The 18,491-nt window shown below is 36.7% G+C and overlaps 1 protein-coding gene across 2 annotated transcripts in view; it reads right to left on the bottom strand.

Moving 5' to 3' along the window:
* GALNT1 (polypeptide N-acetylgalactosaminyltransferase 1) overlaps positions 1-18,491 on the bottom strand; it is a 129,941-nt gene that overhangs the window by 38,028 nt on the left and 73,422 nt on the right. For both annotated transcript variants that reach the window (XM_009252336.4, XM_054538201.2), the window contains exon 3: positions 9,641-9,815. In XM_009252336.4, the coding sequence (XP_009250611.2) occupies positions 9,641-9,815 (175 nt within the window). The remainder of the gene's footprint in view (positions 1-9,640; positions 9,816-18,491) is intronic.

The following is an 18,491-nucleotide window of genomic DNA, read 5'->3' as shown; positions in this document are numbered from 1 at the left end:
GCAGCTAGTAAGTAACAGAACTACAAGTTAAATCCACAAATTATGATAAAACTTATACTGCTCATCAATCATCCATATATATATGTCAAGAACTACAGTATGAAAGAAGAGCCAAGAAAAGAAGAATTTTCAAGAAATTTCCACATCAAGGTGACTATGCATGTATAATCCAATGCTCTCCTCCACGTCCCTTCAAGCTATGATTTTCAATGTATTCTTTTTCTCCCATTAAATTTCATCTGTCACTAGCATTTATCAATGACAACTCAATATTTCATAAGATGTCTGGCTACCTGCCAGGCAGTGTTAGGCAGTGTTTGGCAATGTTACAAAATTTCTCCTCTGTACACTCTCATTCAGAGAAGATCAACTAAGATCTAACAATAAAACTAAGGGCAAAGCATAGTGATTCAGAGCACATATTTTGTCCCTGAGACCTAGGTTCAAATTTCACTTGCGTCACTTACTAACTATACTTTGGACAAATCATTTAATTTCCCTAAGTCCAAGTTTCCCCATTTGTAAACTGAGCACATTACTACTACTTTGCCCAACTGTTTGAATATGACAATGTGTATAACACTGGTATATAATAAAGCATTCAATAAATGCTATTAAAATTACTTTTTAAATATCTTAAGACTAACTATATAGGATGGATTTGGCTTACTAGATGATTTGGAATCTGTCTTACCCTTCCTTCCCTAAGATCACACATTAGAAAAGTTATTCAGTGACTGTTACTTCTATTTAACTCTTCTGAACAGTGTAATAATGTCATTCTTCCCTCCAGTTTCCTTCAGGAAACATGCCCTTAGAGACTGTACAAGGCAGTAGAAGTTATTGGCAGACAGGATGATCTGGGCACAGCCAGCTACATACCAGTTAAGCCCATGTCTTAGAACATAAGCAAGGTTTCTCTGGGTTCCAAAAGGTGGTGAAAAACCTGCACTCCAAGGGCCATCCCACACCATTCTTCCTTCCACCTCGGGGAGCAGGAACGGAAAGCAGCTAACTACCTCTGTCCAGCACAGCCGAGGCTGAAGAAAATACTATCTAATATTTACCACTTGGCATTTCATTGTGAATCTGCTTTGGAAGTCCAGAAATGAGTAGAAAAATAAAGAAAAAAAAGTGGAGATGGAAAAGTCCCTTTGGAGTCAGCTTCTCCTGAGAATCAAAAAGGGACCTGGAGCTCACTCCTTGAACAGAGGCCTTCTCTGTATCCTAGATTCCAGGAAGTGTGCAAAGCACTTTACAAATCCTCACAACCACCCTTGTAATTCTCTTTATCTTAGAGATAAGGACCTGAGGGATAGAAAAGTCAGGCAACTTGTCCTAAACCACATAGCCAGTAAATGGCAGAGCCAGACTTGGACTTTGCCACTATCAAGATATTAATGAGCAATTTACCTAGAGACAACTTGAAAAGGAACAAACAAAGAAAAAATAAGAGTACAGATTGAGAAGCTCTAGTATATGCATATAAGTAGCTCCAAAAGAACAGATTGGAGGAAATAGTGAAGCAGCAGTATTTGAGATTACAGCTAGGAATGTCCCACAACTGAAGAATAATATCAGTGCTCACATCAAAAGTACACTACGTGCACTGAACATGTAGATACATAAAGATAAATCTACACCTTGACAATTACAATATACCTAGGTCTTACTAATAAAGGAAAAGTGTACGGCTTCCAAACCAAGAGACAGAAAAACATGAATACTAAAACTTTACCAGTTGAAACTGTATCAATTAGAAAAGCAGGAAAGGAGGAAAAAAATGAAAAAGATACTAAACAGAAAGTAAGATTTATTAAGTCAAACTTTATGAAATTGTCATTTTCATACGTCAAAAGTGGTTGAATATCAATTTCACATGGTTCAACCTAAAAGAAGTTCAAATACATCAAGTCATACTACATGTAGATCAAGTCATAATATGCACAAAAGTCATCTATTAAAAACCAAAGATTAAATTTAAAATACAAAGTACCAGCCTGGGCAACGTGTCATGAGACCCCCATCTCTACAAAACGTTTAAAAAATTAGCCAAGTGTAGTGGTGTGTACTTGTAGTCCTTGTTACTTAGGAGGCTGAGGTCGGACGATTGTTTGAGCCCAGGAGGTTGAGGCTGCAGTCAGCTGTGACTGTGCCACTGCACTCCAGTCTGGGCAACAGAGCAAGACCCTGTCTCTCAAAAATATATATGTGTGTATATACACAGTGAGAGTCCATTCAATGGTAGGCTGCCTACGAACATGAGCACGAGAGAAGCAAAAAATTAAATAAATAAATGGTAGGCTGTCATTTTAAAGAAAAAAAAAGTCCAGCCATCTAGTAGAAATACACCTAAAACAAAGTCCTTTCCTACCCCAAGATCATAAAGATATTTTCTCCTATGTGATCTTTTAGGGCTTTGCTGGTTTGCCTTCACGTTTATTTCAGGTAATACATATAAAATTGATTTTTCCATATGATGTGAGGTAAAGATGCAGTTTCAGTTTTGTCTTGAATCATATCAAGTTGACCCAGCATCATTGATTTGTTCACTTTTTAGAAGATCATCCTTCTCCTACTGCCACATAGTGCCACCTTTGTCCTAAACCAAGTGTTCAAGTATGTACGGGACTGGTCATGAACTCGCTATTGTGTTCCACTGATCTGCTTGTCTATCCTTGCAACAATACCACATTATCTTAATTATTACAATTTTCTAAGAAATCTTAATAATTCTATAAGAATGTCTAGCTCTTCCAGGTCTTTGCATTTCCAGTCACATTTGAGAATCAACTTGTCAAATTACACATGTATACGTGGTTATGATTGGGACTGCATTAAACCTACTAATGAATGTAGAAAGAACCAACATCTTTATAATATTAAGGAGTCTGACCCCATGAATGTGGGATAGTTCTCCATTTATTTAGGTATTTAATTTTTCTTTGCTTTAGAATTTACTCTGAAGAGCCTTTCTTGGATATTTTATATTTTCAGATTGCATTATAAGTAATATTTAAAATTGTTTTATTTTCTAGCTTTTGCAAGAAAACATATAGAAATGTAATGTATTTTTCTTTTTAATATAGACCTTAAAACCTTCAACCTTGCTGAATATATTTTTTTTTTTTTTTTTTTTTGAGACAGAGTCTCACACTGTCACCGAGGCTGGAGCGCAGTGTGGTGTAATCATGGCTCACTGCAATCTCGAACTCCTGAGCTCAAGTTATCCTTCTGCCTCAGCCCCCTGAGCAGCTGGGACTACAGGCATGCACCACTGTGTCCAGCTAATTATTTAATTTTTTTGTAGAGATGGGGTCTCATCATGTTGCTCAGGCTGGTCTTGAATTCCTGGACTCAAGCAATCTTCCTGCTTCAGGTGCCCAAGGTGCTAGGGTTACAGGTGTGAGTCACCGTGACCAGTCTCTAAACACATTTTTATTCTAATCCTCTAATTCTTTTGGATTTTTGTTATACACAATCATGTCAACTGCACATAATAAAATTTTAATGAACTTCTTAAATTAATAAATTTTAATAAATTTTAATTCCTCTCTTCCAGTCCTTATAACAGTTAGTTCTTTTGCTTGCCTCCTTACACTGGCTAAGACCTCCAGTACGACACTGAACAGAAAAGTGGTGTTAACAGGCATCTGTGTCATGTTCCGAATCTCAAAGGGAAAGCTTACAACATTATTATTAAATATAGATATTTGCTGGGAGGGTTTTGTTTTTCTAGAAATCTTTTGTCAGATTAAAGAAGTTCCCTTCTATTCCTAGTTTGCTAAGGGGTTTTATCATGACAGTGACAAATTTTATCAAATGTTTTTCCTGTATCTAATGAAATGATCACATAACTTATCACCTGTTTTCCTATAAATGTGGTGAATCTGAACGATCTTCAAATCCTAAACCAACTTCACATGCCTGGAATAAACCAATTTATTTTTAATGAATTATTTATTCTATATATTGCTGGATTTCACTTATAAATCTGCATCTATATCGAGATTACTGGTCTGTAGTATTTCTTTGTTGTAATAACCTTGTCAGATTTTCATATCAAGATCATGCTGATTTCATGAAATAAGTTTGATATGTTGCTTCATTTTCATTGGCAAAGCCATCTATGCCTGGAAGTCTGTGTTTATGTCTAACTGTGTGAATGTCTGTGTGTGAAGTTTTTTTTTTTCTTCGAGATGGAGTCTCTCTGTTGCTCAGGCTGGAGTGCAGTGGTGTGATCTGGGCTCACTACAAGCTCTGCCTCCCCAGCTCACGCCATTCTTCTGCCTCAGCCTCCTGAGTAGCTGGGACTACAGGCGCGTGCCACCACGCCTGGCTAATTTTTTGTAGTTTTAGTAGAGACGGGGTTTCACCATGTTAGCTAGGATGGTCTTGATCTCCTGACCTCATAATCCGCCCGCCTCGGCCTCCCAAAGTGCTGGGATTACAGGTCTGAGTCATTGCGCCCAGCTGTGTGTAATGATTTTAAATAATTAATTCTACTTAATAGCTATAGAACTTATATTTTCTTTTCTCTGATGTCAATTTTACTAAGTTATATTTTTCTAGGAACTACTAATTTCATCTAAATTTTAAAAAATTGGGATATTTATAATATTCACTTATAATCTTATCTTTATGTCATTGTGGTAACACTTACCATGAGATCTACCCTTTTAATAGGTTTTTAAGGGTACAATGCAGTATTGTTATCTACAGGCACAATACTGTATAGCAGGTTATCTAGTCCTTATTCATCTTGCATAACTGAAACTTTATGCCCACTAATCAGCATCTCCTCATTTCTCCCCTGCCACCGGACCCTGGCAACTACTATTCTACACCCTGCCTCTATGAGTTTGACTATTTTAAAAAACCTCATATAATCTATGTATAATCTTTCAAATGTCTGCAAGATGTGTAGGGATGCTGTCTTTTTCATACCATTATCCGCTATTTAGGAGAGCGTTTTTTGATTTTGTTGATTTTTTTCCAAAGAACTTTCAGCTTTGTTGAGCCTCTATACTCGATGTTTGTATTCTACTTTATAATTTCTCATCTTTGTGATATATTATCTTTTAAGGTCTGGATCTGTAATGACGCCACCTTTCACTCCTTTTATGGATTTGTGACTCTTATGTTCTTGATTAGTCAATTTTATCATTTTTTTCCCATGAACTTTTGACTTTGCTGTTCCTCTACTGTACGTTTTTATTTCCTAAGTTTCCAAGCTTTAAGTTTCCACTCTTCCTTCTACTTATTCTCTTTAACGTGTTCCTTTAACACGTTCCTTAGAACTAACCATCTAATTTCTTAAGATGGTTAGTTCAGTAACTTTCCATCTTCTTTTTAAAAAAGTCATATGCATTTAAAGGTATATATTATCACCTAAGCATGGAATTAGCTACATTTCACAAGTTTTGATATGCAGCATTCACATTATCAACTTTGATAACATATTTTCTTCCTCAGTGCACTTAATGCCTAGCTAACAGGAGCTACAAAAAGAGAAAACAGACAAATGAAACATGTAATGAACCTGTCCAATAACAATGCATATTATGGGCCAGATCTCACACCTTTAATACCACAAGCACACAATTTACTTGACTTTACGGATATTGGTATGATATGCCTTTAGGTCTAACTACCAATTCACAGGACAGGGAACTGAAGAACATGTTCAAATGACACCACAGTGATGCAGTCAGCAAAATGTAGGCTGAGAAAAGACGTAAGGCATTCTACCTAGATTCTTCAAATAATAAACTGTGAGGAAAAAAAACAGAGAAGGAACCTACAGACTAAAAGAGACTTAAGAGAATATCCACCAGCTGCAATTTTGATCCTGACACCTACACTATAAAAAAAGAAATATATATGTCATAACCAGGGAAGATTGAATATTAACTGGGTATTTTATGATATGAAGGGATCACTGTTTATGTTATTTTTAGGGGGTGAAAATGGTATAATGATTTTTATTTTTCTTTTCTATGAGTCCTTATCTTTCAGAGCTACATATTGAAATATTTAGAAATGTTTTGTCTTTGCTTGGGGCTGGAGAATATGCTTCTAATCTTACTTCCTTAGTTGTTCACAAAAAGCCATAAACCACACAGGTGTCGACACAGGGCTGCACCTATTGTGTCAGGGGCTTATCCCAGAGCAAATGATCACAGCAAGAGTAAAAGACCAACATGGAAGCCACAGCATATTTGATAACATAATATTGAAGGAGATACTCCATTTTACTTGCACCATGTTCTATTGCTCACACAAACCAATCTTAGTGCAAGATGGAGACTACAAAGAGGTGTGAATACCAGGAGGCAAAGATTGTTGGGGGACATCTCAGAGGGTATAAGAATTCATAAGACAAAACTGTTAGGAATTGTTGAAGCTGGGTGGTAAATACATGAGGATTCATTACATTATTATCTCTATTTTTGTATACATTTGAAATTTTCCATAATAAAAAGTCTTCTAAAACTTTTTTTTTTTTTTTTAAAGGTTATCAGTCCAGAGATGGAGTGAAGATATAAAAAGGCTACTCAGTGACTCTGCACTACCTCCTAGGCAGCCCAGTCCCACAGAGCCCCAGCGGTTGGCCAGAAGGACTGTGTATTGGCAGCTTTCACAAAAGTGGACTTCGTCAAGTCTGAATAGTCTTCAAAGTCTGAAACTTGGTGCACAAGCATTTGTATCACACCATTTCAACACTGTTCCTAATATCATAAAGCTGTTCAATGTCCAAAAACTGGTGACTTACAATGCACTTAAAAGGTACTCATTAATAAAAGTATCTTCAAAAACCACTTAAAGACAAAAAGACATAAATGTTTAATAAAATGTGTTGAGAGTGGTGATATACTTAGGGGGGTTATTAAAATGACAAAAACAATTCTACCAGAAACAATAATAGTTGATTGAGGCTCTTGAAGTAAATGTAAGGTTGTTTATAATACAGGCATCATTTTAACTGTAGACTGTGGAGAGTCCATAGTTTTCTTCAACAATGTTTAAATTTTTAGGAAAGCAAACGGTTTGTGAAAAATCTTTACAAATTAAGCTTCTCTTGACTGATCTCCACTTAATCAACTTGCCAGATAAAGAGATACTCTTCATCTCCTTGGTTTAATTTTTACATGCACAATATTCAACAGTTACCTTATTATGACTTATTCATGGCTAAGCCATGTAGTAGTAAACTATGATTACTTTTGTTTTCTCTGAACAATTTTTTTAAAGTTTTCCCTGAAGGTAATGCTCATTTCATTTTTTTCTTACTATGGTTTTCTATGTATTTCAATCCCAAACTTCCTAACAATTATCTAAATCTACTCTAGACATTCAGCCATATCAGGTGTAACTTCAGTGGCATCTTCTTGAAGTCTCTTCTGGAATTTTCTCACTGGCTCCATCTGGGCTGGTCGCCTCTGCCTGTGCAACTCTCACTCAGGCTCTCCCTTCATCATCTTCTGGTCATTCTCACCATTTCTTACACAAGCTGAATCTCCTGTTTTTTACATTCTATGTCTTTCTTGTCCTTGGTTTATTTAAAACCAAGGTTTTAAATGGTAGCGTCTTATCTCTAGTAACTTCCTGAGAATGGATGCTTGGGAGTTCAATGTTTTGAAATCTTGCATGTCCAAAAATATCCTTATTTAACCTGTGCACTTTATTGCAAGTTTGGCCGAATATAACATTTTAGATTGGAAATTATTTTCTTTTAGAATTTTGCTCCTTTGTTTCTAGAGTTGCTGAGAAGTCTGAAGGCATTCTGATTAATAACCTTTTGATTGTGATCTGCTTTCGCCTCTTAAGAAACCTGTAAAAGGTCTTTTTTTCCCCTCTGGGGGTTGAAATCCTCAGTGTTCTGAAAGTCACAATGTCTTGGAGTACAGTCTATTTTCATCTATTGTCCAAAAAAGTTGGTGGGCTCTTTCAATTTGAAAATTTGTGCAGTTCAGTTATGGAAAATTTTGTGGATAAATTTTCTGTTCCCTATTTTTAAAATTCTTTTTGAGACTCCTATTATTAAAATATTGGATTTCTTGATGGTTATTTCAATGTTCATATAATTTTACTGTTGTCCATCTCTTTGGTGCATTTTTCTTTTTTTTATTTTCAAAAGCTCTTTCTGGTTCTCTCAGTGTATCTTTTGAATAGTATCCTATTCTCATTTTATGGTTGTAATATATTCTCTATTTTGTTGAGGTTATTAGTTATTTCTCTTTATGTGTTCTACCTTAATAGTTTTTGTTTCCTCAAAGTTGCTTTTCTCTGTTTGTTGAGGGTTTCCTGAGATATCTAGTACTCCTTGCTTACCTATTTGTTATTAAGAATGGAAGACCAGGAGACTGAATATGAGGCCTAAACACATTAGTAGGACTCACTGACTATGAGTTTCCATTAAGGGTGATCAGGTTGTGCCATTAAGTTGGAAACTTTCCCAAGTCAATCAGCACTAAAGTGCAATTTGTTGGAAATTCAGCACATACTTTTCATTCACATACTATCAGGACCACACTAGGTACTTACCCTTCTCTCTAGGGCTATCCAATTCTGATGAGAAAGATCTCCCAGTCTCTTCTCTGGAGGAGGCAAGCTTGGCTGCCAGCATCAATGGGAGCAAGGAGTTTAGGGGGCCTCAGCACAGAATGTACATGTTCACTTACTCTACCTATTTTCTGTACAGTTTGCTTGCTTTTAACTGGGCCTATTGTACTCTAGTACCTTGTATTACCTTCTTCTTATAGAGCAACTGGACATCTAATTAATATATTGCTGATAGGAGTGTAAATTGGTATAAACATTTTGGGAAAATATTTGGTAGCACATGCTAGTGCTATATAAATGCATAACCTATTCCTTTCTCTAGTACATAGCATACAGTAATGGGCACTTAAGTCCTCCAAAAGACATGAACAAGAATGTCACAATAGCTTTATTTATAGTGGTCAAAAAGTAGAAATAATCCAAAGGCCTATCAATGTATAAATAAACAATGGCATATTCATATTACAAATCACTATTTGCAGTAGAAAATAATAAAATTCTGATACATGCAACAATATGAATCTTAAAGGCACAAAAAATGGTGTGGATCCATCATAAAAAGTTCAAAAAGAGACAAAACTAATCTATGTTTAGAGAGGTCAACATAATGGCTGCCTCTGGGGATGTAAGTAATGACTACAAAAAACATAAGGAGACTTTCGGGGTGATGGGATCATTCTATGTCTTGATTTGGCTGATGGTTACAAAGGTGTATACATAGCAAAAAATTCAGTGAGCTGTATACTTACGACTGTGTATTTCACTGTTTCAAGTTACATACAACTTAAATCTTTTTGTAAAAAGTTGAGTATGTGAGTATTTTGGTAATAATGAAGTTTAAAATCCCCTTCTAATCCATTAAGATAAATAATTATCTTCCAATGCCTGAAATATATAGTGCTAATAATCTTGAGATATTATTTCTATCAGCATTTAATTATTTTCTAAGTAGGGTAAGTAGTAACATAGTGATATAACATTTGCCTTAAGAACAATCAGCACTCAAGTGCAATTTACTGAAAATTCAGAATATACTTTTCATTCACATACTATCAGGACCACAAAAGGTACTTACCCTTCTAACCTAACATCTGGTAAAGATCTGTTGAGTGCAATCATCTCACTTGCCATTAAATTGAACTGATTGATTTTAAACATCTCTTTCATCTTTTCTTGATCCTCTTTAGGAATGACGACTGGCTTCCCCATTTCTCCAGGACCTTCATGAGGCTTTTGTACTGGCTCTAGAACTAAGAATAGGAGGAAACTTAACTAACATTAATTTCATAGCAATTGATTGATTCATGATTCTATTTAATAACATTTGTGTTTGAACTGTGCCCTCAACAACCAGACCCCTTTCTGAGCCCACCCTCTCCTAGGCTGTTAACCCTTCCAAGGGGCTGTCTTGTCCTCCACCTCCACACCAGTGTCCTGACTCAAGACTTCCTCACCTTGCCCCACTCACCTGAGTCACTGCATGGTGTTGGCTCCCAACTCAAAAACTACTGCCATACTGACCTCTTTGAAGTGCAGCCTTCATTGTTATTCTTATGGCCTCCTAGAGTCCAACCTCTGTAATGTGGAATTGAACCTAATTTTCCAAAACTATCACCTGCTAGACCTTCTCCTCCCATCCCACAGTACTTCATCTTGCAGTCAAACAGCCACCCACTGCTTTCCTTCCAACGTGCCTCACATTCTCCTGCTTCCATGCCTTTGCTCACATCCCCTCACGGCTTCCATCGCTGCAACACCAAATCCCTATCTGCCTTCCCATGCCCAACTAAAATGGCTTCTCTTGCCTGTAGCTTTTCTGAATCTCTCTATAGTGGTTATTTACTAGTCTTGACTATCACATTATTTCATCCAGGGTTCTTATGTCTCTAACCAATTGCTATCTCTCATTATAATGATTGTCAAACCTGTCTTATGTACCCCTCCCATTAGAACAAGAATTCTCATCAAAAGTAATGTTATCTCTTGATACAGACATAAAAAGAGCAATGTAGCTGATCAGCACTTCCCAAACTTTCTTCCTTATGTTTTTGAGATGTTAATAAATGTCCAAGAAAAACAGGTTCTGGGATATATTAAATTTGGAAGGTGCTATGTTAAACTTCTCATCTATAAGGGATGGCTAAAGAATGAGGTGAGGTCAAAAATGGGATGAAAATATATTTTATGCATTACTTATTTTAAAATCTAAAGTTTTATTCTCTTTTAGATTGTTTTTTAGGCATCCTCAAAACATTTCTAAACAAAAATAGTGGCATCAAGGCAGCAGAAAAGCCATCTCTCTTCAGTCAGGCTTCATCTGTACAAGAACAGGACGAGCTGGTAAAGCTGACTTTAGGGTGATTGTTTCAGCCAGTGGTACAAAGCCACCTACCAATACCAGAGCTGCAGGATATGAAACTATTCACTGTGTCCTCAACTACGTCCAGAATTTAAAAATAGATTTCAGAGAATGATGATGAAAAAAGTGTGCATTAGTTTTCCCCTGTTCTCAGGATAAATTGGGATTTTATGTGGAACATTAAAATAGTAGAAAATTACTTTAAAAATTATAGGAAACTCAAGTAACATAGTTTTTAAAAACAAGTCCTGCCTAATGTTTGCCCAGGAAGTAAGCTCCTTAAATATAAGAGTTGGTAGAATTTTTTAAAATTCTCAATGACAAAAATCATCAACAAGTGTAGTAAAAACTATAAGTACAGAAGTGTAATACTCCATATAAAATAAGCCTTTAAAGCTTTAAAAATCAAAAATTATAAAACTCATATAGTAATTTCTACTTGCCAGTCTCTGAAAGTAAAGAACAACCAACAGATTTTGGGATTGGTACATCAGGAGTCACAAGGAACCAGCAGAGTTCTGAAGGTGACAAAGATCTTTTGTGGATGGCACAGATAACATAAAGAGTAGGTGGGAGACATCTAGTGGCCCTGATTATAAATATCCTTCTGTTACCCATGCTCTATTTTAGTATAAAATGCTTTGTAGAAAAATCAAAATAGAAACGTTTTCATGCTGCTCAGTTTTTAAATGAAGAGTATTAACATATACATATACCATCTGTGTTTTTACTAGGGGGAAAAAGATCCTCAACCTGATCAAGCCTCTAGACCTAATTCACAGGAAATATACGGGACAAAGGGACATGGCATGCACCATTAAAGGGATGCAAATCCAGACTGCAGGAAACTGGAAAAGAGAAATACCTCAATTTCTTCTTCAACAACAAACAAAACAGGTCTGAGAGAGACAAAGAGAAAGAGGTATCCAGGCCACAAAACTAGCCATGAGTTGACAACTCTTGAAGCCAGATGATGGATAGATGAGAGTTTAATTTTTTTTTTTTATTTTTTTTTGAGACAGAGTCTCGCTCTGTCACCCAGACTAGAGTGCAGTGGTGCAATTTTGGCTCACTGCAACCTTTGTCTCCCAGATTCAAGCGACTGTCCTGTCTCAGCCTCTCCAGTAGCTGGTATTACAGACGCACGCCACCATATCTGGCTAACGTTTGTATTTTCAGTAGAAACGGGGTTTCACCATGTTGGCCAGGCTGGTCTTGAACTTCTGACCTCAGGTGATCTGCCCACCTCAGCCTCTCAAAGTGCTGGGATTACAAGTGTGAGCCACTGCTCCCAGCCATAATTTTCTATTCTCTCTACTTTTGTTTCTGTTTGAGAATTTCCATGGTGGAGGGGGGCATTAAGGAGGACTGGAGAAATTATTACTATAAGTACTACAAAATATAAACTTAATTGCTTATTACATATGAAATTATACAACCAGAAACTTAAAGTTGGTCTTGAAATCTTAAAGAATCAGGCAAAAATGTACAGCATATACAATCCTGCTGATGCAATATTTTGCACATTTCATCACCTGATATTTATTAATCTGAAAATCTAACATAGTGCCTGAATTATGTACTCTAACCTACTGTTACATATGAAATTTCAGAGCTACATTTAAAATTATCATTAATCAAAAGTTATATGTCTACTGAATGATTTAGAGAATGCACCACAATACTCTAATTATTAATAAGAAAATACAATATCCTACAGAATTAAATGGACTATTAAACTAATTTTCTTGGCAAATGAGTTTGGATGAAATGCATGTGGTTAGTGAATATATGTTACTATTAATGCATTTATAGTATTAGAAAGCAACTAAAATGATGGTAAGTATAAACTTTCCATGTTCTCTACTGCCAGTCTTCTATGTGTATTAAATTTGGTTCTGTGAAAATTTTATTAGAAAAGAAACTGAAATGAGTTTGGATGTCATTTCATGAACTAAAGAAAATATCTTTGCATAAAATTCTACATGCAGCTCATTTCTAAGAATCAAATCACTTTGACAAGGGAGGGACAAAGGTGTTATTCCAAAGTATTATGTGAGAACAAACATATTTTATTATATACTTCAGTTAAGTTTCATTTACATGACACTGTAGATAAGTATCATGTTTTAGAAAAGGTATTTACCAAGAAAACTACAGGTTCACTCTGAAAGCCCCCAAATAAGATTAACATACACAAACCACTGGCATGCCTTTGAATACACTTTAAGGTATTTTTCAAATTTCCTATGTGTGTTTCTCTTATGAAAGTAGAATAAAGAGGTATAAAGTTATATGACTTCTTTTTGGGGTAAATATACTAATAAAAGGCTAAAATCATTTCTCCCAAACTATTTTCTGATCTTACTACACAATTAACATTTTTACTGTCCTTATGCACTATATTTCACCATTTCAAAATGTTTCCTACTACATTTTAACATTTCTGAAATTGGAATGTGGCTCACAATGGTAACTGGAATGTTATCACTTTTACAGTGGTATACAGAATATTCTATAAACAAAGGTATGTAAGATGCAATAAAATGCAGCACACTATCTGATTTTTTAAACATCAAAATATCATCTATAACTTAACTCACTGGTAACTTTCTGCTACTTCAACATCCTTGTCAATTTCCAATTTCATGTTCAATTTACCTGTGCTGCATATATAAAAATCAACAGTTAAAAATTTGTTATAAAGTTATTATAGACTTTACTAGTAATATTTTAAAGTTTTTAATCATTGGAAGTTTTTTCTATAAACCATGTTCTCCAAGGCTTCCTAATGTTCAACAGTTGAAATAATTCCAGCATAAGCACATGAAAAGTTAAATCATTAATATTTTAATGATCTGAAAATGCAGTACTGACATGAAGAATCAATTACTACTTGAAACTGCATCTTTAAAAATACTGAACACTCTATATAACACCCAAATCCATAAAGTGGATAAATGGGCTAATTCTGGAAAGCAGAAGAATGTAAAAATATTCCTAGGCCATAACCCCCACTACCAGGGAGCCCAATCTAACTCTAGCAGCAGCAGAACTCTGCTATTTTCAGATAGCCTCAGGTATAAAATACAAGTATAGACTTAAGAGAACTACTCAGAAAAAACAAACCCCTCTGGAATCACCAAAGACTGGCCCACTATTCCTTGAAGCAGGCAAGTAACAAGTAAACAGAAGAATCTTAGAAAACTCTTAAGTACAGCATATCAACAACGTTACAGGAAGTCTTCAGCATTATCACAACGACATCAATCCATTCTATTCAAACCTAGGAAACCTTTTTTCATAGCAGAGACAGTAGAATTTGCTAAATTTCACCAAAATCAGAGCTGTAAAGTAGAACGTTCAGAAATTAGGTAATTCCAATATGAAAAAGTCACTCTGGAGTGTAATACTGCTCAATGTTTTTTGTTGTTTTGTTTTGGTTGTTTGTTTTAAAACAAAGATCCAGGAGGCCCTATGTGTTCCATCAAGAGAGACTTTGATGCCAGGCATGGTGGCTCACACCTGTAATCCCAATACTTTGGGAGGCTGAAACAGGCAGATCACCTGAGGTCAGGAGTTCAAGACCAGTCTGGCCAACATAGTGAAACCCCATCTCTACTAAAAATACAAAAATTAGCTGGGCATGGTGGCGGGTGCCTGTAATCCCAGCAACTCGGGAGGCTGGGACAGGAGAATCGCTTGAACCCAGGAGACGGAGGTTGCAGTGAGCTGAGATCACGCCATTGCACTCCAGCCTGGGTGACACAGTAAGACTCTGTCTTAAAAAAAAAAAAAAGAGAGAGAGAAACTTTGAGTCACGTAATGTACATGCTAATTCCACTAGAAAGTTGGCATCATTGGTGCCATTACCCATCCCCTCTCCCTGATCCTCTTTAGTAAACATCTCTTCAAATACACCACAGCAATTTATCACTAGCAGAACCTTAATAACTTCTGGGCTCTGAAAAGACTTAAGACCTCTCAGCACCTACTGCACTGAAACTTCGTATCAAAGCAGATTTTTCAAACTGTTGCTTATTAGCATCAATTGTGCTCTTCCCCTAATCATTTCTTCCCTTAAGACTACCAGGGACCTCAAAGATTATCTCCCCTTAGCTATGTACCTCCCCTCCAGCCTACGGCTCAGCCCTTCCCTCACGCTTGGAGGTCCTTCCCAGTCTGTCCTCTGATCACCCTGACACCCCCAGGCTGTTGTAAAGCCTCTCCACTGTCTGGTCTCCACAATACACAGGCTCCATCTACAGACTTAACTGAAGTCTAGCTCTCCTCCAGAGTCCATTTAATCTCACAACTGTTTCTGGGAGAATGATTCATTCTCCTTTCCTCCAGAGGCAAGGAGGCCATCTCATACCTCCGTTACTTTCAGACTTTTGCTCCTTTAGCTTGTACTTTTGTACAAAACCCAGTCTTTTTCTTTGAAACTTATGCCACTAGTGGTTGTCAAAACTATAATAACCTGTGGATGCTCTTTGAGGAGAATCCTTTTCACGTTTCTGATACCCCACTGTCTCATCTGCTGAGAATTTGTTCCTTCAAGTATTCCTCCTTTCCCCTATAGTTTAAACCTCTTCCTGAACATACATAAATAATAATAAATACATAGAAAACCAACTTCGGCTCCACTTCTCTCTTGTAACTACCGTATACTACACGCTTCCCTTCATGCTGAAGCTTTCTAAAGAACAGCCACATCCCTACTATTTCTCCAGTATATTGAATCCAGAATCTACTGACTTCCACAGTTACCATTCCCTGAAATGACACTTGCCAGAGTCACAAGAAGCCCCATACCAAACATATCAGAAACACTTTATTTTAGGTAAAACCTCTGAGCAAACACCACCCTTGGCTGGGCTTCTATGACCTACTCCTTGGGGCTTTTCATTCCACTCTGACTTCCTGGGAAGCCTTCTCTTCCTTCAGTGACCCTCCAGGAGGGGCTCTCCAACAGGGAGTCTGTGTCTTCCAACTCTACACATACCGTGCACAGCCTCATGTACAGAAAAGGCTTAAATTACCATCTATTTTCTCCATCTCGACCATTCTCTACTGCAGAACATCTCTACCAGTTCCTCAAAGTTAAATATTCCAAACTCAGGTTGGGTGCGGTTGTTCACACCTGTAATCCCAGCCCTTTGGGAGGCCGAGGCAGGTGGATCACCTGAGGTCAGGAGTTCGAGAACAGCCTGGCAACATGGTGAAACCCCATCTCTGCTAAAAATACAAAAATTAACTGGGTGTGGTGGTGTGCGCCTGTAACCCCAGGTACTCAAGAGTCCGAGGCAGGAGAATTGCTTGAATCCAGGAGGCAGAGGCTGCAGTGAGCCGAGATCATGCCACTGCACTCCAGCCTTGGTGACAGAGCGACATTCCATCTCATTCGTAAATAAATAAATAACAAAAATGAAAAAAAAAATTCCAAACTCAACTTCATGCATCCACCTTTTCATCAAAGCTGCTCCTCTTCTGAGGAGCATTAATTCGTCCAACCATGGAGACATGAAAGCCACCTTAGACTTTTCTCTTTCTCTTATTCCCTACATTCAATGGCTCCCCAGGTTATGTAAATTCCACTACTTAAATACTTTTCATACATATTTATTTCCTCTCCATCTCCAGTGTCATTTTAGTGTCTGTTCCAAGCTCTTTTCCAAACTCTCACAACAGTCTCAGACTGGTATCTGCCACCTGCCTCGTCCTCTTCCAGTCCACCAGTTACATGACCATCAAAGCATTCTTCCAGAAGTCCAGGTCAAATCAGGCCTTACTGCCTTGTTTAAAGTGCTTCAGCACCATGCCGCTGTCTGCAGATGGAGTCCAAAACCCCTAGCATGCCATAAAAGGCCTTGTGTGACATGGCCTCTGCCACCTCCTGTGCTCTTGTTCTCCTATCAACTCGTTCTCACTTGCTAATCTTGCACATCCTTCTTTCCTTTGCTTGGAAGGTCTTCTCCTCTCCTAACAAACACCTGCTCAAGCTGATACTCAGTTGGAACATACTTCCTTACTGCAGCTTCTCAGACACCCCAAGGCGTTCCTTCCTTTCTACTCTTGTGCACATTCCTAAAGTGATATTTATTATACTGATATTTACTATTGTTACTTCTCTTCCTTTAGACTGTGAGTTCCCTGAAGGGAGGAATTTTGTCTTATTTTTTTGTTCAGCTGTGTATCAATAGCACATAGTACCTTGCCCAGCACATATAAAAGTCAAAAAAACATTCAAGTGAATCTTCACATGCTATAGAGCCTATTCTTTCTCACTGTCAAGCCTTTACATTTAAGATAGAACACCATAAGCTTATTATAAATGGCAATGAATTAAGGTAGGGTGAGGGGAAGTTTATTCCATTCTATTTGGGAAAAGAATACTCAAGTTTCTGACTGATAAATGGTAATACCTGTTCTTTGATCTAAACATAGACAGTATGAATACAGCTCTAGCAACAGTTAAGGTGGCAACATTTTGTCACCCAACAAAGATACTAAACAGCAGAGCTATAAAGTAAATATTATGCAAACTAATAGGCTGACTTTGGATGAAAAATGTATTAAAACATTTGGAAAAAGTGAAAATTTAAGTTAGGAATTAGCCTAGGCATTACTGGAATTCAGTGCTAGCAACTAAGCCTAATTTTACGCAGATTTCCCAAGAAGATATAAATAGAACCAGTTATGTAAGCCCACATATAACAATTACAGTTAAGTTGGTACAGTTAACACTACAATATTTTTTTCTATTGTAAATTTTGGGGGACCAAAGGCCCTTCTCATCATAAAAGTACAAAAAATTTAAATGTGGCTATATGCTTAAAGAAAACATGTTTAAAGAGTAATTATTTGTATATAATTTCTAAAAATAGTAGAACTGCTGTATAGCCATGTATTCTATAACTAATCACAGAGTTCAGAGCCCAGAACAACTGGATTACTGACTCTTGCAATGCAGTCATTTTCATTATGGTTAAAAACGAAAATTTTTAAAAAGGGCAACATTTGTTTGTTGAATAAAAGGAGTTTAAAACTGAATTTTCCAATGTCCTCTGCCAAAAATATCAGTACTATTACCTCCCTCCTTTATATTTGTATATTTGTTTCCTTTCCATACTAGATATTGCAATGATCTCACTGCAGCCTCTATTCTATCACCCAATCTTTTCAAAAGTTCTCCCTAAAAGTGCTAACTGGAGCTATCTACAACATCAACAACAACAACAACAAAAACTTCTACAGATCACATCTATCTATAAAAATTTCTTACCCTTAGGACTGAGATGGGACGGGAGGAGTAATCTCTTTTGATACCTTATAATGCAATTTTAATGCTCCACTCAGCATTTTGGCATTAGACTAATCTTCTGTACAATTTTGATACTCCCAACTATGAGATACCCACATTATTTAGTAACATAAAGTAACTTACAGGAAATTAACTACACTGAATATTGAACACAAAAGTCGAATTCAGCAATTCTATACATGATACTTTAATGCTTTTAACTGTTGGATGAACCCATTGGAGAACTATCAATATGATCCTCAT

The sequence above is a fragment of the Pongo abelii genome, chromosome 17 (assembly GCF_028885655.2).
Source record: "Pongo abelii isolate AG06213 chromosome 17, NHGRI_mPonAbe1-v2.0_pri, whole genome shotgun sequence".
Lineage (NCBI taxonomy): Eukaryota > Metazoa > Chordata > Mammalia > Primates > Hominidae > Pongo > Pongo abelii.
Note: the sequence above shows the minus strand (reverse complement) of the source record. Positions and strands in the feature narration are given on the sequence as shown.